This window comes from Calliphora vicina, chromosome 4 (assembly GCF_958450345.1).
Source record: "Calliphora vicina chromosome 4, idCalVici1.1, whole genome shotgun sequence".
Classification (NCBI taxonomy): Eukaryota; Metazoa; Arthropoda; class Insecta; order Diptera; family Calliphoridae; genus Calliphora; species Calliphora vicina.
Window position 1 is genome coordinate 13060500 of NC_088783.1, and position 25816 is coordinate 13086315.

Here is a 25816-nt window from a genome sequence, read left to right on the forward strand (position 1 = left end):
AAGTAAATATTTATTATGGAATATCAGGTGAAGTGTAATTGTGAAAGCCGCTTCTTTTCAGAAAATGAACGGAATTGAAACAAGTAAGAGAGCTATATTCGTCTGTGCCGAATCTTCCTTCACCAAATTATACTTTAAAATATTTTTATGTAAACAAAATTAAAATTTATTTTTTCAAAATTGTTTTTTTAAATTTAAAAAATTTTGTTTGTAAAATTTAAAATTTTTTTTTAAAATTTAAAATTTTTTGTTTTCAAATTTAAAAAAAAAAAATATTTATTTATTATTGAAAAGAAATTTTTTACAAAAAAAATTAATTTCTAAAAAAAATTCGGGCAAAAAAATATTTTTCCCGATTTTGACCCATTGCAGGTTCAACTTACTATGGCCTTATAGACGTCGTTGCAAATGACTTTGAAATATCTATCATTAGTAATTCATTTTGTCTATATTAATGACTTAGTAATCCAGATATAGATAAAAACAAGTAATAAAGTATGGTCGGTCAAGCCAGACCATATAATACCCTACACTAAGTAAAAGAACAAAAACATTTTTCTTTTAAAATTTCAATAATTTATGTTTTTGAGTGATTTTCGGAAGTGGCCTTATATGGGAGCTATGACCAATTATGGACCGATCACCATGCAATTAGGTCGTGTGATTTATGTCTATATTCAAGTTAACTATGTTGAATTTTGTGTGTATAACAACATTTTTAAGCGATTTATGCACGTTAAAGTGATTTTCGGAAGCGGGTCTATATGGGAGCTATGACTAATTATGGGCCGATCGTAACAAAATTTGGTGATGATCATGAATTTTGTATATATAAAACTTATTTGGAGCGGAATTTGTGGATATACATATATAAATTAAACATTTATGACCGATAAAGTCCAATTTCGGAAGGACATTTGTATGGGGGCTAGTTGAAATAATGGACCTATTTCAGCGAATTTCAATAGGCTTGGTCCTTGACCCGAAAAAATAATATGTACCCAATTTTATCGAAATATCTTCAAAATTGCGACCTGTACTCTGCGCACAAAGTTTACATGGACAGCCAGCCGACCAACCAGACAGACGGACGGACATCGTTTAATCGACTCAGAAAGTGATTCTAAGTCGATCGGTATACTTTAAGGTGGGTGTTAGACTAATATTTTTGTTACAAACATCTGCACAAACGCATTATACCACTATGGTGTTGTAGGGTATAAATAGGCCAAATATGTGGGCCGATTATCTGCAAAGTCTTGGGGAAGTCTTAAAATTTTTCCCGAACATTTGCCTTATTATTGTACATAGATTGGCTGAAAATGGGCGGTATTGTATTAGTGGCCATGGCTCCTTCAATACAATGTAAATTCTTAATTTCAAATATCTTTATAAAATTTGTACGAATTAATTTCTTATCAACATCGCTATACGGAGTTTGGCTAAAATTTGTCGGGATTTTATTAGTGGGCGTAGCACTAATTTTTTTTCCAATACCTCGAGAAATATAAATGTGAAAGTCTTCAAAACTTTCTATGAATCAATTTCGTATCACTGCATGAAGTTGAACCACCAAATAGGAGGGATCGGCACAGGGCGTGAGTCACCTCCCATACAAAGAAAAATAACTTGAGAACTATAATTAAGAGATTATTCAAACTATGTCCGAATAATTATTTTTTTTCATTACAATGCGGGTAGCGAATTACAAAGAGTTTTACCGAGTAATTTATATACTGTTACGTTTTTGCCTTTTAAAAATGATGGTTTATTTCCTTTAAATTAACCGGATACTTTTTATTGCAAATAAAAGCAATTTAGTAGTTTATTTAATCAAATGTACAGCAACAACAGTTTGAACAGAAAGCTCTAGATTTCAATGTTAATGTTAGCAGCATAAACATTTAGTGTTGCCATACTTACAAACAATGCTAATAACTGCATGCTATTAATATTGTTGATAAGTAGAAGCTTCTAATCGATTAACCGTTAATCGGTTAACCGATTAATTTTGGTCGGTTAACTGTTCGAATAATTTAAAATTGACGATTTTCAAATAACAAATAAACAAATTAATTTGTGTCGATTAACCGATTAACCGAAATTTAATTTTTTTGGCACTTCATATAGAAATATAGTTTTAAACATAAAATTTTTTTTTCTTAACTATTGAACATTACCTTCTAGAAATAGTTTTTTGAAGTACAGTACGAAAACCGAAACTAAGGAATTTTGAAATGACCTTTTTTCTAGAATGTTCTATGATGAACTTTATCCTAATGAGTCGGCGGACGACATGATAATAGACGAAACTGAAGACATTACTGAAACGAGTCTATTATCAGAACTTAACGAAACTATTAAAGTATTCAAAACCTAACAAATCCAAAAAAGGACTCCAATGGTATGATGGAGGATTTCATATGCTTAGAAAAAATCAAAAAAAAGAACTGAGAAATTGGATATTCTTTATCATGCCTTATTTTCGATTTCTCCAACATCTACAATTAGTGAGAGAGTTCTATTAAAACAAAAATTTAAGTTTCAAAGGAAAGCATTTAAATTATATTATTTTTTAAACGATTATTTAAGAAGATCTCCCTAAAATCCAAAAAAAAACATTTGTATATTTTATTTATTGCTTTGTTGTTGTTATGTTTGTTTTTCATATTTTTGTTCCTTTTATTAACAAAATTTTCTTTTCAATATAAAATTAAAATTATTCGGTTAATCGAATAATTTAAAATTAACCGATTATTAACCGATTAAATCTAAACCCCGATTAATTATTTGCTCGATTAACCGATTAAACCAGAAACCCGATTAATTGAATACCCTAGTAATTATGACCCCCTGATAAAATATATGGTCAAAAAAAATGTCCGATTTTTTGTTTTCCCAGAAAAGCCAGTTCAAAATTTCTTCAGAAAAGCCAGTTTAAACATATGTGATGTCCAGCATTTGCATGTAAACCATGGATTTTATATTTTTTGAAACAGTTACATTTATTGGCAATAATTCCTCATGTTTATTATTTTAATTTTATTTTTTTTACTATTTTTAAAAATTAATTTAAAAAATGTCTATTTTTAGACACTTTCTTTAATTTCAAGTAATTGTAGAAATTTGCCCCTAGCAACGAGGGGGATGATCCGCTGCAGCGGAGCGAAATGGGTTAAACAAAATTAATTTTTTTTTTAAATATCTTTTAAAAATTTAAAAACATTTTTTTTTCCAAATAAATTTTTAAAATTTTTTTTTTCCAAATTTTTTTTTTTAATTTTTTAGCATTAGATATCCATATTGTCCATATTAATGACGTAGTAAACCAAATACAGATCAAAAATAGGACCATTTTGCCATTTATGGGTCGATTTTTTTTCCAAATTAATTTTTTTAAAAATTAAAAAAAAAATGTTTTTTTTTCCAAATTAATTTTTAAAAAAAGTTTTTTTTTTTAATTTTTATCATTAGATATACATATTGTCCATATTAATGACTTAGTAAACCAAATACAGATCAAAAATAGGGCCATTTTCCCATTTATGGGTCGATTTTGTCGATTTTAACAACCGAGCCGGAAGAATTCCCGACATATTGATGTATGAATCAAGTATTTAAGTTATTTGGGGCAGCGAACTCATGGCGAAGGGAATAATAAAAAGAAAAATATTCAAAATATTAAATTTAAATATAAATTTTTACTTAATTACAAACAATATTGGTAATATCTTAAAAGAAACCGCCAAGAAAATTTAACAAAAAAAAAATTCTTCATTTATTTACAATTTATAAGCATATCTCAATTATTGCTGCACCTTGACCTATTGGCCCTTTGAACCGCAATTATAAATCCCATAATTGGTTGCTTCTTCTATTATTATAATTTTTTATTTGTTTCTATTGCTACCAAAAAAACCAACCCTCCTTATCTGTGGCAATAAAAACCAACACATTTCTTCTTTTCCTAGTGTCGCCAGTGAGTGAAAGTGTCAACATTTTATTCAATAAAATGTTATTTATCTGTTGGAGCTGCTTTATTTTCATTTTTCCTTTGTTGTTTTGTAAGAAAGACTGAAGTGTAACAGTTTTTCACGCAAATGCTTTTCTGTGGGTTTCTAATGTTTTTAGTTTGTTTGGGTACAGCCAACAGTTGCATAAATGAAATTCTTGTGAACAAAAAGGGAAAATATTTAAATAGAAAAAATAGCAGCTGCAAGAAAAACCCTTATCTTTAACTACAACCAGTAAAATAATGCAAACAACAATAAAGGCAACAGCCAACTTAAGAACTCTGAAATTGTTGAGGAAAAACATAAATGTCAACAATGGCTGGTCTTTTTTTTTTTTTCTTGGGGTTTTTGTTGTTGTTGACCAAGGAGGGAGAGAATCCTTTTTCCTTAAATATTCAGATATAATCTTTTGGTTTTTTGCTGCTTAAATATACTATCTGCATAAGCAAAAATACCTTAAACTGCTGAATAGAAACCAAAAACCAAATAATTAAAAATGTATATTAATTTCTTTTAAATACAAAGGGTTTATTTATGTCCAATTTTGGGGAAAAAAATGTATGTTAGTTCTTTAATTGCTATCATGATTAATAGCAAGTAATTCTCATTTTAAAAAGAATTATTGCTGTCCTTTATCTTTAGCAATTAATTACTCGTATCACATACATATGTATAATAGCTATGAATATTTGTCATATTTTTTTCAATTAGTCAGCGAAAATGCAGTCTATATTAATTATTGTAATATATATTACAATTTCTAAACATTTCTAGAAAAATATAAAAATCTAAACAAAACACAAATTTTATAAATAGAGTGTTTAATCAAGAGATAAGAAAAAAAGTTTGACCTTATATTCTAAGTAATATTCGTAAGTGAAAGCCTAATTCTAGACATTAATTTTGTCTACTATAATCATTCCAGGGGGCCGCACAGTGTTTTTTTTTTGGCAAAAAGTAAATTTGTTTACAGTTATTTTTTAGAAATCTAATGATGCAATTAGAAATGTTTCATTAGTAGAAAACCATGAATTGTTTTCGAAAAAACTAAAATTTTGTATAAAAAAGAGTATGGTAAAGTTATCTAAATATTATACAACGAAAACTGATGAAAATTTTACTACATTTCTGTTGTTTATACAATAAATATGGTTCATTTTAGAGCATTTTTATTAAAATATAGTATTTTGAATTTAATAGGAAACAAAAAATATTTAAATTTCATAAATAGTTTAAGAGATCTGAGCAAATCAAAATGGCTCTAAAAATTTAGCATTTTCAGTTTTCATTAGAAAAAAAAATAAGTTAGTTCGGTCTACCTCCTTGTTAATACTACTACTAAATGAAAGTTTTGAATAATTTCTTTCATTTTATGTAAAAAAATTCTGCGACTTTTTGCGATCGCTGAACAAACTTATAAATTTTGTGATAAAACTCACGTATTTTTTATAAATATTTACAATAAAAATTTTTGCATACTTTTAGGCTTTTACTTTTTATATGGGGGATAGGTGCAATTATGCTCCTATCCTAATGAAACTTAACAGATAGATTTAGGTTTATATAAATATTGTTTATGTCGAATTTCATCACGATACAATTATTTTTATGTGAGTTTTGAACGATAAAACTATTTTCAGAAAGGGACCTATATGTGGACTAGGTTCAAATATGGATCGATTTTCTTCATACGCTGTAGCACTTGGGACTAACATATGCAAAATTTAAATAAGATCGCTTCATTATTTTATAATTTATGACTGATACAACGTTATTTTAGAAGGAGCCTTTTATGGGAGGTACCCCTAGGGACTATCCGATATGAACCATTTCTAATATTTAGCTTTTCTATGTGAAACTAGCCAAGTGTACCAAATTTTATTTTCATATGAGCACTCCTTCCACTTTTTGCAAACAAATGTATGAACCCATACCACTGTGGGCCGCAAAGATCGCTGGACAACATTTAACTGTTCTTTAAATTTATTCTTCAAATTTAATTTGATAACAAATTGTTTTGTTTTGATCAGCTATAATTTGTAATATCTCCTTTTATGTAAGTTTGTCATTCCGTTGAAATCAACTTTCCGTAGCCACCTAATAACTAACAAACATGATTCATAAATCAATATATTGGGAATTCTTCCGGCTCGATTGTAATTTAAAATCGACAAAATTGGCCCATAAATGGAAATGGAAAAAACCGGGACAACCTCAATTTTTGGCCTACTTTTAATCTATATCTGGATTGCTAAGTCATTAATATAGGCAATATGGATATCTAATGATAGATATTTCAAAGTCCATTGCAACGATGTATATGTGGCTATAGTAAGTTGTAACTACAAAATTGAAAATAAAAAAATTAAAATTGAAAAAAATTTTAAAAAAAATTTCGAAAAATTTTAAAAAAAAATTCGAAAAATAAAAATTTAAATTTTGTTTACCTAAAAATATTTATTTTAAAGTATAACTTGGTAAAGAGTATATAAGATTCGGAACAGCCGAATATAGCACTCTTACTTGTTTTGCATTAATATTGTTACGAATTTCCATTATCTATTTGAGTTTAACGGTCTGTAACGACTGCCTGCAACATCCATCAATAGAAGCTTCTACTTATCAGCAGTAAGTATGGCAACACTAAATGTTTAAGCTGCTAACAAATAACATTGAAAGCTCTAGAATTCGAATATTCTACCTTTGTCCATTAGTCCCGGTCCACACTGTGAAACATTTGATGCAAAACATTTGAGTTTGTTGATGAAAGGGGAAAGAGGAATGAAAAAGGGAACTTTGTTTCATGTACATGAAATTATTGTTGAGTATGTCATCCACATTTATTCGTTCGTATTCGTACTGTACAGAAATGTCAAAAACTGAAAAGCAAAAACTTCACTGTGTGGACACGAATGCAGTTTCAAAAGAGAATTTAAAAATGTTTTGCAGCAAATGTTTCACAGTGTGGACCGGAACTTAAGAAGCTACTCGAATAAAGATGGCACCGTGTAATTTAAGTCTGCATATTATTGGGAATTATAAACGTGTAATTGTATAAAAACACAGACTGACTATTTAAACTGTTGTTGTGTAAATTTAAATCAGTAAAGAGTCGTTACAATTTAATGCATGATTTTTACTTTTATTTTTCTATAAATTATCAAATATTTAGTTGATATTTATTTATTATATTTGTTTACCTTTAGTTTGATTTAGAATTTCTTTAACTGAAACTTTTCGTAATCCATTTGATTTTTCTGAATTAGAATCTCAATTAGTATCAAGGTTATATTCGTCCAAAATTAGTTGGAACTGGAATGTAGACAATTGGCAACAATATGCATTAAAGGGTTAAACTACTAAACTGCTTTTACTTGCAATCAAAAGTATCGGGTTTATTTAAAGAAAATAAACCACCGTTTTTAAAATAACAATAACTTTAAATGTAACTCGTGTGTTAAATTTGATTTTGAATTATCTAAAAATTACCTAAAAATGTAGGATTTTTTTTTTAAAATTTTAAATTTTATTTTGAAACATTTGTACAGCATTTATTAGGTATGACCTTTTCCCATCCTTCTGGAAACATATGGATTCCGAGACAAAAGAACTGCTCATCTTTTGAGGCCAAAAAATCAAGCCAATAAGGATACTCCGGTCCAAAGTGAAGCTTATCCCAGAGCAAGCATTCTGCATCTGGTGTGGACTAAAAGGCGAGTGAGCCAAGACTTTCCAATCACTTCTTTCTAAATAGTTTTTAACTGGTATTACGTAATATAGCCGAGCGTTGTCATGATGGAATACTATGGTTTCATATCTGGCCGCATATTCTGGGCGTTTTTCGGCAAATGCTCGCTTCAAACGAATCAGTTGCGTTCGCCATGGATATTTGGCTATATTGTCGATTCGGTTGGTTGGCAAGGCTTCGTATACAAAATCGTCTTTCAAGGTCACTCAGCTTTAATTCGTATGGTACCCAATTTCCCTCCTTTTGGATGAATCCCGTATCTCGTTTTGAAATTGCTGATTGAGTAGTTCCCAATGATTTTGTAAGCTCTTGTTGAGTTTTTCAACAATCTTCATGGAGTAATGCCTCCAAGTCTTGGTCTTCAAACTTTTTTGGCTGGCCTAGGCGACCGTGTCAAAATCACCACTTCTGAATCGCACATGAACCATCGCTAAAGTAAAGCAAAACTTCGCGCAAACTGTCGCAAAAAAAAACTAGACCATCTGATCCGACCAGAATGAAACAATTTACGCTGTATGAGTGATTTACAGCAGGAAAGCGGTAAACCGACCAAAATATCGAATTCATCAGCCTTTTTTGGCCAGTTCATCCGCAATAGCATTGGAAAGTACACCAGATTGACAAGGCATCTAGAATAACACCAGGTTAGAATGTCTCGTCATCTCGTTAAGAGATACTCGGTATTTATGTACCAATCTGGATGTCGAATAGACACCAGAGAGGGATTTGATAGCAGGATTACTGTCAGTATAGATTCGGATATTCACACCAACTAACTTATGGTACTTCAGCCAGTGTATCGCCGTTTTGATGGCTGTAATCTCAGCTTGAATTATACTACATTGATGCTGTAGTCTGAAACAGATCCCCTTCTGAAAACGGGAAATATAGAAGCCACGTGTCAAAAGTGTCCATAGAAGAAGGTAACTCGCCCAGCATCGATACAGAGAAGCGTCTGTCAATAATGGATATGGGAGTGCAGTAGTATAAGATATACATACATCCCAGAATAGACGAGTGGCCGATACAACCAGGCATCCATGCTCCTACAGTTCTTAGCCTAACCTTCGAATTTATGGCCAATTGCCGGTAGAAGAGATGTGCAGAGATTCGCAGGATTCTCTCAATCATCCCGCAGTAGGTGGATTTACTTAGTATGGGCTTTACCAGCATATCGAAAAGTCATTTCGCATTCCTAGGGCTAATCTTCCGTATGGCCCTTCTGCGATAGCCGCCTTTGACGGTCTCGTTTGGATATTCGTACATATTAATGTGATAGTACACCATTTCAAGTTGAAATTAGAAATCCAAGTTAATATTGATAAAATACAAATTGAAATTTAGAAATCTCAATTAATATTGAGAAAACCACAATTCAATTTTAGAAATCGAAATTTGAATTTCTTGTTTTCTATTTGTTTTTTCTCTTTATTATTTTGACTTTCCAAAAGCTTGCGTGAACCCCTGATATAAATGAAGCCGCCAAATAATCGTCCCCAGACTTTAGTCTTCAATGTTGTGAAAATGTAGTTGCAAATTACTATGCGTATAGTTTCTTTAGCGTCATCATAGAGTCGCGCTTTTTATACCCTCCACCTTCGTGAGAAAGGTATATATAAGTTTGTCATTCAGTTTGTAATTTCCACAATATAATTTTCCGACCCTATAAAGTATATATATTCTGGATCCTTATAGATAGCGGAGTCGATTAAGCCATGTCCGTCTGTCTGTTGAAATCAATTTTCCGAAGCCCCCGAAAAACTTACATACACGATTCATACATCAATATCTCCGGAATTCTTCCGGATCGGTTGCTATTTAAAATCGGTTCACATATATTATATAATATAGACAATATGGATATCTAATGATAGATATTTCAAATACCATTGCAACGACGCATATATAGACCATAGTAAGTTGGACATACAATTGGTCGAAATCGGAAAAAAATATTTTTTAACCCGAATTTTTTCCAAAAAATTAAAAAAATAAATTTTGTTTACCTAAAAATATTTAAAATTTTTATTTTGAAGTATAATTTGGTAAAGGGTATATAAGATTTGGCACAGCCGAATATAGCTCTCTTACTTGTTTTATTTCATGTATTGTGGATGTATACAATTTTTTGTTTTTACAATGTTGTGGTGGTCCATAATTTATTTGCAATCTCTTTTTGCAATCCCCTTTACACTGTCCATTTCTACGGCTAACATATTATAAAACAAAACCAACATATCCATACATAACTATTCATTAGTTTGTTACAATCTAATACTTTTGATGCTGACTGACTATGATGTTATGCTGTTAGGTGATAATGATGTTGTTGATGACGATGATGTATCATGCAGTTTTATGTCACTTTTCATCTCCAAACAAAACACAACAAAAAGCATTAATAGTGACAAGCATAAATATTAAATATGACATATTATTGTTTATTATTGTTCATGTGACTATTGTTGTTGTTTTTCTAACTTATATGTATATTTACACTAATAGTCAAAATGAAAAAGTAAAAAAATTGAGAATAGAATCCATATGAATGTGTCATTTTTTATCCTCAAAATAAAGCACATACAATTCTTAGTCAGCATTTATTAAGGAAATTTACTGTAAAATAGAAAATATTAGGAATTATATTATTTATATCAAATATGTAAAGCATGAACAAGTATTAGAGATAGCCAGCACAAGTAAGGTTATGATATGACTACCACATACCACTTACATTACTTAGAAATGCTTTAGTAATGAATTGCTTATAACCTAATATGCATTCTGCTGTCTCTGGGTTATGCATAACTTTGGAACAAAGTATCCAATATTGATAACATCGTGCAAAATCTATCAATCATGTAATTATAAAATATTAACCAACACATTATTTTTAGAAACCAAGTTATTATTGAAATAAACTATATTTAACAACAAAGTTGTTTGCTATATATATTTATTATATGAGTAACATAGCATATTTGCCACAACCATAGGCTGTTTCCATGTCTTTTAGCCTAAAGTCTAAGTACATTTGTCTGCAAGTGTTATTAGATTGTGGCATAGCAGCTCTTTAAACAAATATAATTCTTTCATATCAAGTGGATAAATATTTTATCAAATGTCTACAAACTGTAAATGATAAATATTAATTTCATATGAAAAAATATTTTGTAGCTAAGCAAACAAAAATGAGTATAAACTTCTATGTATGTTCATCATCTATGTATTTAAATTATAAAATAAAATGTTATTTAAAGAAAGAAACCAAACCGCAGAGATAGAGAAAACTAAAGGAAATCAACAGCAGAAAAACCTCGAAAGTATTTAAACAGATGTCAATGTTTGTGTAAAAATAAAGCAAAAAAAAAAGAACTAAATTAAACATTAAATTTATATTGTAAACGAATACGAATACATATGCTTACATTTATACATATTTAAATGTAAGTGTGTAAATATGTCATTGGCATACATATGTATTTATTGCTATTAAACAAATACTAGTGCACAATTGCATAGAAATGTAAATAGTGAGGCAAAAAAAAAATCTGTTAAAATTTTACAGGATTATTATAAAAAATACTTCAAGCAATAGTGTTAATTGAAATGAACTTAAAAGTACTAAATATAAAGTACTTTTTTTACTTAGCTTAATCTGAAAGGTTCAAAATTAGATTTTACTTAAGTAATTTAGGCGCAAAATGATTCTAAAGTACAGATCGGCATAAAGGGAATGCTTTATTTTTCTATTGTAATCTGACCATTTACACAGGTCAACAGCAAGAAAAGGCTTGAATAACCACTAGATAGATATGATGCATCATGGCAACCTAAGTAAAAAAAGAGATTTTTTTTAATATGTTTAAGTAAAATTACGAATTTTGTTAGACGTTTCTCCACATACTTAAACATAACTCAAAAATGGTTAGTGCGATGTTATCAAAATAAACTTAGAAAAATTGAAATTTACATAACCTTTAATTCATTTGTATATTGTGTTTTAATCGGCTTAGTAGTTTCGGAGTTATAATGACAAATTGAAGCAACAAATGTATTTTTTACATGAAAATAGAAAATTTTTTTGTTAAAAAAAATCATGAAAAATCGAAAACGGCAGAAATGGTTGAAACTTATTGCTTTATCGCAAAGCCACATGTAATGGGATTAAAATGAGATATCGATCATAAAAATCGATGGATTATTTTCGAATTTATTCACAATTAAGTGAATTCGCTCATTTTCACAAAATTTTAGTTCATGGTTTGATATACATAAAATTGAGTAGTTAATGCTGTTCTTTCGATTGATTAAATTTTGAAAAGATTTTCCCCATGATACGTACAAATTTTCACCTATATATTGCTTTTTAATTGGCTCAGTAGTTTCGTAGTTATAATAACAAATTGAAACAAAAAATATAGTTTTCAAGTGAAAATAGCCAATTTTTTTGTTTTTAAAAAATCATGAAAAGTCGAAAACGCCAGAAATGGTTCAGATTTATTACACTATCGCAAATACACATTTAAAATTATCAAAATGAGATATCGATCGTAAAATTTAATTGGTTCTTTTCGAATTTATACACAATTAAATCAATTCGCTCATTTTCACAAAATTTTAGTTATTTGTTTGATAAAAATAAAATTGAGTAGCTAATGTTCTTCTTTCGATTAATTGAATTTTTAAAACATTTTCCCCATACTATGTATAATTTTTACATCGAAATTCTTTAATTTCTAAGAGTTTAACTCAGTACTTTTTAATCAACTTTCCTAACAATCCTGCTATGTAACATTTTAAAGCACTCTTTTGGGCGAATTCTTTTTTACCATTAATCACTTTTTCCAATGTTTTCTTTGACAATTTGTGATTTAAAATTCATGCTCCAATTAAAATTAGTTAATGAACTTCATATAAAGCCGATTGAAGTAAAAAAAAGTACCTTCAAAAGTACTTTTATTCTTTATAACCAATTAAAGCAAAATAAAGTATCATTTTCGTGCTAGCAGTTGCATACAAATATTCCTACTAACAATGCAATTAATCTGAATGTTGTGTGTAACTTTGAGCTCCTTAGGATGCCCCTATATGTTTGGAAAAACATGAGGTTGATTACCGTTATCGTCAAGCTACTTTTATTCCTAAAATGACGATTCAACTCAACTACCGTTTCCGCCAAACAACCGTTACCGAAATAATTGCAATTACCTTTAGCGATACAATCGCAAATACCGTTAGCTTTGAGTTTATTGAAATCTACAAAATTTAAAATATAATTGGAATACCAACTTTGTCAACATATTTTTAATTTTTGTAAATTTTATTAATAATTTAAATCAGGATGAAATTACCATTAAAATCATTAAAATATATTTAACGAAATAACAGCAAATACCGGTACTGCTATGCTACAGCTACTGTTACCTTTAAAATATCGTTACAGAAATCATACCAATTATATTTACCGTTATCTTTTAACAGTTTTGAAACGGTAAGCAACCTTGCAAAAAACATGTCGAACGAAAAAATTAATGTTTTAACATTTACTCTTCAGATTTCGATAAACAGGGCAACAAAATCGAAAAAATTTTAGAGGCTTTTTAAACCACTACACAATTTTGATGTATGGTGGTTTCAGTAGTACAAATTTGGTCCAAATATTAAATTCTATGAAGAAGTTTTTTTTAAACAAATTTTTAAGTAAAATTTTTATTTTTTTTAGACGTTTCTCCACATAATTAATGAGTACTCAAAAACGGTTAGTCCGATATTATTAAAGTATACTTAGAAAAGTTGAAATTTACATATTCTTTAATCCATTTATATATTGCGTTTTAATCGCATCACTAGTTTCGGAGTTAAAGTAACAAATTTATGCAAAAAATATATTTTTTCGTGAAAATACCAAAACTTTTTGTTTTAAAAATCTCATTAAAAATAGAAAACGGCTGAAATTGTTTAGGGTTATTGCTTAATCGTAAAACCACATGTAATAGGAAACAAATGAGATATCTATCGATAAAAATAGTTTTTGTTACAATAACAAAAGACATGTAAAATTTACACTCAAAGTACACGCTTGTAAGCAAATAAAATTTTGTGAAAATCAGCAAATTAACTTAATCGTGAATAAATTCGAAAATAATCAATCGATTTTTATGATCTATACCTCATTTTGTTACTATTGCCTGGCTTTACGATAAAGCAATAAATGTGAACAATTTCTGCCGTTATAGATTTTTCATGATTTTTTTAAAACAAAAAAATTAGCTATTTTCATGTAAAAAATATATTTTTTGCTTCAATTTTATATTATAACTCCGAAACTACTGAGCCAATTGAAACGCAATATATATGAGAAGAATTAATACACATCATGAGAATATGCTTTTAAAGTTCAATCGTTCAAAAGTAGAACATTAACTACTCAATTTTATGTATATCAAACAAAAAACAAAATTTTTTTAAAAATGAGCGAATTCACTTAATTGTGAATAAATTCGAAAAGAATCCATCGATTTTTGTGATCGAAATGCCATTTTATTCCTATTACATGTGGCTTTGCGATAAAGCAATAAATCTAAACAATTTCTGTCGTTTTCGATTTTTCATGTTTTTTTTAAATTAAAAAAAATTTACTATTTTCATGTAAAAAATATATTTTTTGCTTCAATTTGTTATTATAACTCCGAAACTACTGAGGCAATTGAAACACAGTATATAAACGAATTAAATGTTATGTAAATCTTAAGTTTTCTAAGCTTACTTTAATAACATGGCACTAACCCTTCTTGAGTTATCATTAATTATATGGAGAAATGTCTAACAAACTTTGTAATTTTACTTAACAATTTTTTTAAAAAAATCTATCCATAGAATTGAACAATTTTACTATTTTTGTACTTAGGTAGCCATGATGCATCAAATCTTTATAATGTCAAGCCTTTTTTTCTGTTGACCTGTGTAATTCGATTACTTTGGATCACAATATGATTTGATTATATCATAAATATGGTTATGTTGGATTACAATATAATTTCATTGTGCCATGATATGATTACTTTGGGTCATATTATAACTGATCATATGATACTAATAATAATCATAATATGTTTGGACAACAATCATAAATCTTATCATAATATATTTACCAGAGCCATGTTTTTTCTCTACGTGCCCTACGAAAGGCGAATTGATTGCCAGATACAAATAAAATTTTTGGAGCATTCGACTTCTTTTTTTGGAGGGCCAATCTAATGCTCTTGTACGGTTGACAACATATGGCAATACATTCATAACAACACACATATAAACTTATAAACCCATACAATCATACTACGCCTGTATGTATGTAAATACCTAAAGAAAACTATTGTTATTATTATTTTTTTTTTTCTACTTTTTGTCCTCCCAGCTTTTTCCCCAAACAATCTCTATTTTCATTTAGCATTTATTTCCATGTGTAGGTGTATGTTTGTGTTTATGTATCTGTGTGTGTGTATGATTATTTGCGTTTAAATGTTGATGAAATAGTGAAATGAAATGTCATCGCCTAAAGCTACTTAAACAGTTCTGCTACTGTTTCATATACATTTTTCTTTTTTTTTTATTTTGTTCATGTTTCATTATTGTTGTTTTAGTACGTACGACTACAAAATAATATAACAAAAGAAAATTTAATATAAAAAATAGAAAAAAAAAAGCGGGTGATATTTAAACCAACAGCGCTAATAACCTTGTAGGGTAAAATAAATACGAACAGGGGTCTTGTTGCAATTAAAATGTTGCAGGCATTAAATTAGAATTGTGTTTAAGAATTCAAATTAAGGTGATCACGAGGAAAATGTAATGATAATGATAGTATTAATATATCGCAGAGTCGAGCACCAGTAATAGCCACTGTTTCAACATTTTAGAAGGATTATAGTCCAATTTTTACCCATTACTTGCTAATTAAGCTTTCTTATTAGTTTGGTTGCCAACAATTTCAACTCTTTAACTCAATTCAAACTTGTTCTGAAATCCCTAAAGTTACAAATAAACATTGTTGCCTGATAAAAATTTCGTTTTAAATTTTAATTTTTAAGTTTCTTTTTCTTTATTCTCTTGTTAACGTTCTAGTTTGTTACTTAATTCTAGACATTTTGAACTTGACAATTTCATTTCTTAACAAATTCCCTATAGGGCTACTGCCACACATCCACTGGTAATATATTGTTTCGGTGCATGTGGATGTGAAAATACACACACTGTATTTCCTACAGTGAAGGATATAGTTTGAGGTTCACTGTAAATACTGTAAATACTCGGACATCACTATAATTATGCTGTGTATGATATGTCGCGTTACGTGATATGTTTATCATGTCATATAACGTGATATGGTATGTCGCGTCGCTTGATATGTGGCATAACATAACAAAAACTCGGTTTTCAAAATAAAAATTCGGTTTTTGACAAACATATTTAAATAACTTGGACTTTTCACAAATACTGTATTTTTACACAAAAACTATGTTTATACACAAAAACTTTGTTTATACACAAAAACTTTGTTTATACACAAAAACTGTGTTTATACACAAAAACTGTGTTTATACACAAAAACTGTGTTTATACACAAAAACTGTGTTTATACACAAAAACTGTGTTTTTACACAAAAACTGTGTTTTTACACAAAAACTGTGTTTTTTTACACAAAAACTGTGTTTTTACACAAAAACTGTGTTTTTTTACACAAAAACTGTGTTTTTACACAAAAACTGTGTTTTTACACAAAAACTGTGTTTTACACAAAAACTGTGTTTTTACACAAAAACTGTGTTTTCACACAAAAACTCACACAAAATTTCAGTTTTTACACAAAAACTCAATTTTTACACCAAAACTTTTTTTACACCAAAACTCTATTTTTAAACCAAAACTCTGTTTTTACACAAAAACTCGAATTTTACACAAAATTTTAGTTTTTACACAAAAACTGTATTTTGCACCAAAACTCTGTTTTTACACCAAAACTCTGTTTTTACACCAAAACTCTGTTTTTACACCAAAACTCTGTTTTTACACCAAAACTCTGTTTTTACACCAAACACTGTTTTTACACCAAAACTCTGTTTTTACACCAAAACTCTGTTTTTACAAAAAAACACAGTTTATAAACCAAAACACGAATTTTACACAAAAACTCGGATTTTACACAAAAACTCGGTTTTTACACCAAGACTCGGTTTTACAACAAAACTCCGTTTTTACACCAAGACTCTTTGTTTACACTAAAACTCTGTTTTAACTCCAAATCTCTGATTTTACACCAAAACTCTGTTTTTACACCAAATCTCTGTTTACAAAAAAACTCTGTTTTTACAAAAAAACTCTGTTTTTACACAAAAACACCAAATCTCTGTTTACAAAAAAACTCTGTTTTTACACAAAAACTCTGTTTTTACACAAAAACTCAGTTTTTTACACACTCACATTTTACACAAAAATTCCGATTTTACACAATAACTCGGATTTTAAACAAAAATTTGGTTTTTACACAAAAACCTGTTGCTAACTAGAATTCATCAAAGTAATCCTAACTCTAAATATAAGTATGTAGTTAAAATGAGTTGTATGTGTTTCCTTATCCATTACTTTCATTTGTTCCTATAACTTTAACTCCCACTATAAAGAGGAATAAATGTGTGTTATATTTTGGTTTATAACTTTTCCGTTTATAACACACATACAAATCACACTCACACAACTAATTGTGTATGAGGATATATGTATGTGTGTGTGTATGTCAGTTATAAAACTATGTCTCTTTATTTGTATTATTCCACTATGCCACTCTGCTACTGTGTAATAAAGTCAAGGTTTCTTTCATATTTTTTTTTTCTTTTTTTTGAATTCTGTAAAAAAGAATGACAAATGTTGGAACGCAAAAAAAAGACGCAACGGAAAATATGGCAAAAGGATATGAAAGTGCATATTTCAGCAACATTCTTGTTATTTTTTTTCTATTTTGGTCTCTATATTTCTATTAACTTTAGTTGTAGATACGTTTTTTCATTTATTTATATTTTTTTGTTGTTTGTGGGTTACATATTTAACTACTACTTAGTTTTTTTTTAACTTTTACTTAGTTTTTCACTTATGGATGGATGAATGAATAAATGGTTGGTTGGTTGGTTGCTTGGTTAGATGATGGTTTTATTAAAGGGATAGAGACAGAGAGAGAGAAAGCGTGTAAATGTTCTATTATGCGTCATTTAACCCTGCTGTAAATCAAAATGTCAATATGATGAAATAAATACAATAAGTTCAGTTTAGAAGCTGATAATGGGATGATAATATATTTTATTGTGTTTATAAGTGTGTCACAGAAGTGTATGTTATATTCTGCAGTAGTTTTACTTGAATATTACAGTAAAAACTATTACTTGCAAGTATTTTTTTCTCAAATACATATGTCATTTTTAAAATTGCTTTAATTTTCCTTAAATTTTTTTCTAATTTCAGTGCGGACGAAGGATTTGATGGTACTTATGCCACCAATGTTGTGGTGCGTAATAATGGTTCTTGCCTTTATGTGCCGCCCGGTATTTTTAAGTCAACGTGTAAAATTGACATCACTTGGTTTCCCTTCGACGATCAGAGATGTGAAATGAAATTTGGCTCATGGACCTATGATGGTTTTCAGGTGAGTGAGATTGTATTTAATTGTATAAAAAGTAGTTAGTTTTTGAATGGTCGAAGGAATAAAATAATTAAAATCATTATTAATTTAGAACTTTCCGCGTTCTAGTGAATGTAAAAATTTGCCTATTGAGTCCTCTCTCTTTAGCTATTTCACATAAAATGTGTAGAAAACTTTGACAGTTTTTACACCAAAACTCTGTTTTTACAGAAAATTTAAGTTTTTACACCAAACACAAAAAACACTATTTTTAACAACAAAACTCTGTTTTTACCCCAAAATTCTGTTTTTACACCAAAACTCTGTTTTTACACAAAAAGGTAGGTTCTACACAAAATTTCAGCTTTTACACCAAAACTCTGTTTTTACACCAAAACACTGTTTTAACACCAAAAGACTGTTTTTACACCAAAACTCTGTTTTTACACCAAAACTCGGTATTTACACTAAAACTCTGTTTTTACACAAAAAGGTAGGTTTTACAGCAAATTTCAGTTTTTACACATAATTTAAATTTTTACACAAAAACTCCGATTTTACACTGAGTTTTTGTACTCAGTTTTTACATGAAAATTCTGTTTCTACACAAAATTTCTGTTTTTACACAAAAACTCCGATTTGACAGGAAAACTCGGTTTTTATACAAAAAATCGGATTTTATACAAAAACTCGGATTATACTAAAAATTTCAGTTTTTACACAAAAACTCGGATTTTACACAAAAACTCAATTCTTACACCAAAACTCTGTTTTTACACCAAAACTCTGTTTTTACACATAAACTCTGCTTTTTTCACAAAAACAAAGTTTTTACACAAAAACTTTGTTTTTACACAAAAACTTTGTTTTTACACAAAAACTTTGTTTTTACACAAAAACTTTGTTTTTACACAAAAACTTTGTTTTTACACAAAAACTTTGTTTTTACACAAAAACTTTGTTTTTACACAAAAACTTTGTTTTTACACAAAAACTTTGTTTTTACACAAAAACTTTGTTTTTACACAAAAACTTTGTTTTTACACAAAAACTTTGTTTTTACACAAAAACTTTGTTTTTACAGAAAACCCCCGTTTTTACACAACTCAATTTTTACACAAAAATTTACAAAACATGGTTAAAGTAACAATACCCTTGAACAAAATCATTTTCAACATTTGCAATTTTTAAACAAAATATTTCCTATCTGCTTGGCACTTTTCGGTGCAATTAAAATACACAAAATCCCTTGTCATGTGGTCTATTGCAAACTGATATTTTTTCTAAACAACTCACTCATCTTTATCATACAATTTCAATAGAATTGCATACTACCGTTGCCAATAAAAAAATGGCTGGGTTGTATTGTTTTTTTATTATTATTTCTTTCTACTATTTTATGGTTTTTTGAATATTTTATAAAACAAAATTGAATTTGCTAACTGCCAATTGCAGTTACATTGGGGTACAATATATTTAATTTTTCAAATAAAAAATATTTTTATTGACTTTGTTGTTATTTTTATGGAACAATATTAGTCATGTTTTCGAATAAAAAATAGGAGATTTGCAGTCATAAATATAGCAACATAAAATACAATTTTCCAGGTACAAATTAAACTCTAACACACCGCTAAATGTACATAAAAAATAGTACAAAACACAATTAAACAATTTTAGCCCAGCCTGTAAGGAATTAAAATTTATATACTTTCATTCGTGATATAGTGCTGTTAGCTTTCCTTTACACTCAATGAAATTTCAAATGCAAATCTTTGTGATGAAACTACAACAAACCATGAAACCAAAATACGACTAGAAAAATATTATACATATAGCTGCGAATTTACATTTAAATTGAATAAACCAGTCATGAATGATTTTAAACTGCAAAAAAAATGTTTATTTTAAAACAAATTTAAACCTAAAAGCATAAAATATTTTTGTGATAAAAAAAATCAACAAATAACCTAAAAGTATGCTAAATATTTTATCATTTTGCTAAAGAGTGTGAGTAAGAGAGAGATAGAAAATTGTTAACTTTACCAAAACTATGCTATAATTTTAATAGGATTAATAAACAAGAATTGCTGGATTTATTTAATCACAAAACGTACTAATACAGATTAAATGCTATCAATTTGCATGGAATTGGCGCAATGAATATTTGAATTTCAGTTTAATTAAATTTAAAGCAAAACCGGAATACAATAATTTGTTTTATACATAGCTATTTAAAAGCAGTAAATGATAAATGTAAATGGTATAAAGGAAATGTGTTAGGAGAATTTTAAATACCCTAATACATAATTTGCTTTTTTAAATGAGAATTATATTGAATCTTAGATATGTCCACAACTAATTCTAAGTAATGTGGATGGTATGCAGTAGACATTACAAAGCCAAGTATTTGCTAGAAATAAAAATATAAGATGTTAGTGTAATATTAAATTTGTATATATTAGGAAAATATGAATTAGATTTTACAAAATTCTTTGATATTCCCTATGACAGGCTTAAATATCCATTTTCTCCTGTACAGCATTATAATACCATACAATTAAATTAATTTCTTTATTTGCTTACAATCAAATATAAGATAATTATTATCATCATTATTATTATAGCCCTATTCAAACTCATTTTGTAAAAATATTTAACAAATACAAATTAAACAGCAACATTTATATAAATAAAATGCATTTATTTATTATGTTAATGAAATTAAAAATACCATAAACGTAAATAGTAATGAAAACCATACAAAAACTAAAATAATATAAATAAATGAGTGTTATAATTGTAATTAACGAACCTAAAAGTAGACTATAGATTTAGTACACAAAAAAGCAAAGTTAATGCGACAACAAAAGGCAGAGATAAATATGTATTTGAGGTCATTAAACTAAGCAAATTTAAATTATTTATTATGTATATGTAGTAGGATAACTCTTATTTGGCAGATTTTGAATTTCGATGCTCCCAAGGTTTAACTATGTTCTCAGTCGTCTAAAATCCATATGCTGAAAATTGGAGATATTTGGTGTATAACTTAAAAATGCAGAATTTACTATAGATGGCATATCTATGTCATCTATCATTTATTCTCACTTAATTACTTTTGCTTGGAAAATGTCGAATTTTGTATCAACAAGCGTCATATGCTAGGGTAATGATCTGTATTTGGTGCAACCAGAAGGTTCATATTGTCCGAAAACCCCCAGAATATGCGGTTAGACATGAAACCGTAATAATTCTTATATAAGTATTTATTTAGAATGAAGTGGTTGGAAAGCTTTGCCTCTTTCACACCGTTCTCCGATCGACTACTATTTGATTCGATCGATTCATAATGCTCTCTCTCTGGGATACGTTTCACTTTGGAATACAGTATCTGATATTATCTTGATTCGTTCTTGTCCTCAATAGATGAGCAGTTCTTTTGGTTCGGAATCTTTGAATAAATTTATATTGTAAAAATTGTTCAAAATAAAAGCTAAAAATTCCGCATCTTTAGTCATGCAGACAATAAATTGCACATTTTATTTGAAGTGGCTTTGCGTCAAAGTAGAAATATTTTCCAAAAGATTTCCTAGGAATGATTCTTAACACCGTTTAAGTAGGTCAATATAAGTTAGTAAGAAAATACTAAAGGAATTAAGTGTTTTGGGCCATGAACTATTAAATTATTGTAAACTAATTCCTTTAGGCAGCTTATTTATTTCGAATTTTTTAAAGTTTTTTGCAATTTTGATCTTGAAGATGAAGTTTTTTTGATTTTATATGTTCACAATTACAAGCGCTACAACTTTGCCTCAGAAAGTAAATCAAAATTCCGAACTGTTTGCAAGATATGACCCTAAGAAAATTATAACTTTTTTGCATAAATTACACCCAGGTGACTTTTGCCCAGATGACATTGGGTCTTTCTTTTGTTGTCTTTTATCACGTAGTGGTGTCCGTATATGGTTTACTTCCATGACTCAAAAAATTACACTCAGTGTAATGAACAGAGGATTAGAGTAAAATTGGATTTATTTATGGTTCTTTGATTGGTCTCTTTTGGGTTGTTATTTGTTCTATAAAAAGTTGTGTATAACAATTTTTTCTACAGAAACATTTTTTAACAGTTTTCTCTATAGACAATTTTGTGTATAAAAGCTTATTCTATAGAAAAAAGTGTGTATAACTGTTTTGTCCTATAAAAAAACTTTATATAACAGTTTTCTATAAAAAATGTGTGTTTTATCATTTAAGAGAATTTTTGTATTACAGTTTTTTATATAGAGAACAGTTTTTCTATAGAAAAATTTTGGGTATAACAGTTTTTATATAAAACGAATTTCTGTATAACAGTCTTTTCTTTTAGAAGAATTAGTTTAAAACAGTTTCAGTTTTTTCCTATAAACTAAATTTTTGTTTCTTCTATCAGAATAATTTATTTATAACAGTTTTTTTCTACAGAAAAATTCTTATCTAACAGTTTACGTTTTTTCTACAAAAAAATTTGTGTATAACAGTTTTGTTCTATAGAAAAATTTGTATATAACAGTTTAAATGTTTCCTATAAAATATTTGTGTTTCTTCTATTGGAAGGATCTGTTTATAACAGTTTTTTATATAGAAAACTTTGTGTATTCCAGTTTTCTATAGAAAAGTTTGTGTATAACAGTTTCAGTTTTTTCTATAAAAAGAAATTTATTTCTTATATTAGAAGAATTTGTAGCAGTTTCTTCTACTAGACGAATTTCTGTATAACAGTGTCTTCTATTAGAATAATTAGTTTATAACAGTTTTTTCTATAGTAAAATTAGTTTATAACAGTTTTTTCTATAGAATTTGTGTATAACAGTTTCAGCTTTTCTCTATAAAAAAAATTGTATTGCTTCTATTAGAATAATTTGTGTATAACAGTTTTGTTCTATAGAAAACTTTGTGTATAACAGTTTTGTTCTATAGAAAAATTTTTATATAACAGTTTTAGTTTTTTCTATACAAAATTTGTATTTCTTTTATTAGAAGAATTTTTGTATAACAATTTCTTCTATTAAAAGAATTTGTTTATAACAGTTTTTTATATAGAATACTTTGTGTATTAGAGGTTTTCTACGGAAAAAACTGTATAACAGTTTCAGTTTTTCTATAAAAAAAATTCTGTTTCATCTATTAGAAGAATTGTTTATAACAATTTCTTTTATTAGAATAATTTTCTTATAACAATTTTTTCTGTAACTTTGTGATAACTTTATGTATAACAGTTTTTTTCTAATAGAATTTCTTCTTCACAATATTTTTTATAGAAAAAAACTGTTATACACAAATTTTTTTATATAAAAACTATAATACATTAAATCTTCTATATACAAAACTGTAATACACAAATTGTTCTATCCTTTTAGTTTTTTCTATAGAATAATTTGTATTTCTTCTATTAGAAGAATTTGTTTACAACAGTTTTTTCTATAAACAAATTTGTGTATGACAGTTTTTTTATCAAAACATTTGTGTACTATATTATAGAATTTAGAAAATAAAATTCCATATTATTGAATATTAATTGAAAAAGTTTTAGTTCTCTCTCCATGCCCATATTATGAAATGATTGCAAACATATTTTGGCAGAAGTTTATGTATAACAGTTTTAATTTTATATAGAATTATTTGTGTATTAATATTTTTGCATTATTCCATCATCCCAGGCCACCATTATTTTGTACATTATGAGAGTTAATTTTATCTACATAAATATTTATTATTCTATCATACTTAGTTTAAATGTTACGGTCATTTGTATGTATTAAAACATATTTTCCAAATTACAATTTTCCATACCATTGAATACTAATTGAAAAAGTTTTGGGTCTCTCTCTCCATGCCCAAATAATAATAATATGATTGCAAACATATTTTGTTTTACCACAATTTGCTAGTAACTCCTAAAAAAACGCATTAAAAGCAACAAATTGGCGAAATAAATTAAGCAGAAAAAATCTTAGCAAATAATAAATAAATTTAATAACAAATTACCAAAACAATATCTATTAAATGAAGAGGAGCAGGCATAAAAAGCAAAAGTTCAAAAGAATTTTGAAAATTATATTAAAAATAACACCGCAAACTGACTACATACTGGTAATGGTAATAGAAAAAGTTTTAATTGTATTTTGGGGAAGATATTTAAATGTGCAACAGAAAATAATAGCAAATATTTGAGTTCGAGTAACGAATTTGTATATTTTTTATTGTCCAAACAAATTGGAAGTCATTTCACTTAAGCAATTCTGAGCTTATATTCATTTTAGTTGCATCAATCAATTTTAAAAATTTATTGTCAAACTAATTTTCCACAGATTATTATTTTATTAAAATTAAAGTTTTTTTTTTGTTGATGCCTGAAAATAAGTTGGTTTTTTATTTATTTTTTACATACCTATGTACTCATTTGCAAATCCTTCAGCTATAAATTATTGATACAGGAAGAAAATCATGATAAAGGATTTCCGTTTATTGGTTGAATGTATTTAAAATATTCATTGATGTATGCGATTTTTATACGCATTGCTGTGTCCTTAATGAAATCAACAGAAAAATATATAAAAAAACAACACGAGCAAGTGGAATAAAATAGCAAATGTTGTTATTTATATACAAATATATAGATTTATTATTATATTTTTATGTTTCATACATATTTTAGCAATTCCATAATGGTAGGAAACAAAAACAGAAATTTTTGTTTTTCTACCAGTTTGCACTTATTTGTTAACAACTCACATATATATATATTAGGATGGCCTTTATTTTACAGTTTAGGAAAATGTGTAGTTTTGATCCAAAACATTAGCTTTACATATTTTCATAAATATAAATTTTAAAAATTTTTTTAAACGAAATTTCCAAAAAATTATATTATTGCGTGTTCGACTTTTCACATACTCTGTTCTGAAGTGAAGCGTAACCCACATATATGTTAAATATTGGAAAAAGTACCAATATTACTCCTCTTGAACATCCGTCAAGTTTGATTTTTCAAATTACTCCATTTTGGTCGAATTTTCTGTGACAAAGAAGAAAAAAATATATACAAGAAACGGTTACCACAATTAACCGAAATTCGATTTTTTTACCTTTTACCCCTGTTCAGGTCCATAGGTAGCAAACCGTTAAAAATTCAAGGAAACAATCAACTACAAAAATGTACCTAAGATCTCAATAAACAACTTTCTAGAACATATGAACTTCCTAGGAATGATTCTTAACACCATTTAAGTTAGGCCATTAACTATTATAAACTAATGCATACTTTTAGGCAGCTTAAACAATTTATTTCTAAATTAATTTAAAATTAGCTTTTTGTGATTTTGACGTTGAAGATGAAGTTTTTT

The 25816-nt window shown here is 27.9% G+C and overlaps 1 protein-coding gene across 1 annotated transcript in view; it reads left to right on the forward strand.

Annotated features, from left to right (window-relative positions):
• LOC135956807 (neuronal acetylcholine receptor subunit alpha-7-like) overlaps positions 1–18494 on the forward strand; it is a 311397-nt gene extending 292903 nt beyond the window's left edge. Inside the window, exon 5 of the mRNA XM_065507394.1 lies at positions 18275–18494. Within this exon, the coding sequence (XP_065363466.1) occupies positions 18275–18494 (220 nt within the window). The remainder of the gene's footprint in view (positions 1–18274) is intronic.
• Positions 18495–25816: the final 7322 nt, after the last annotated feature.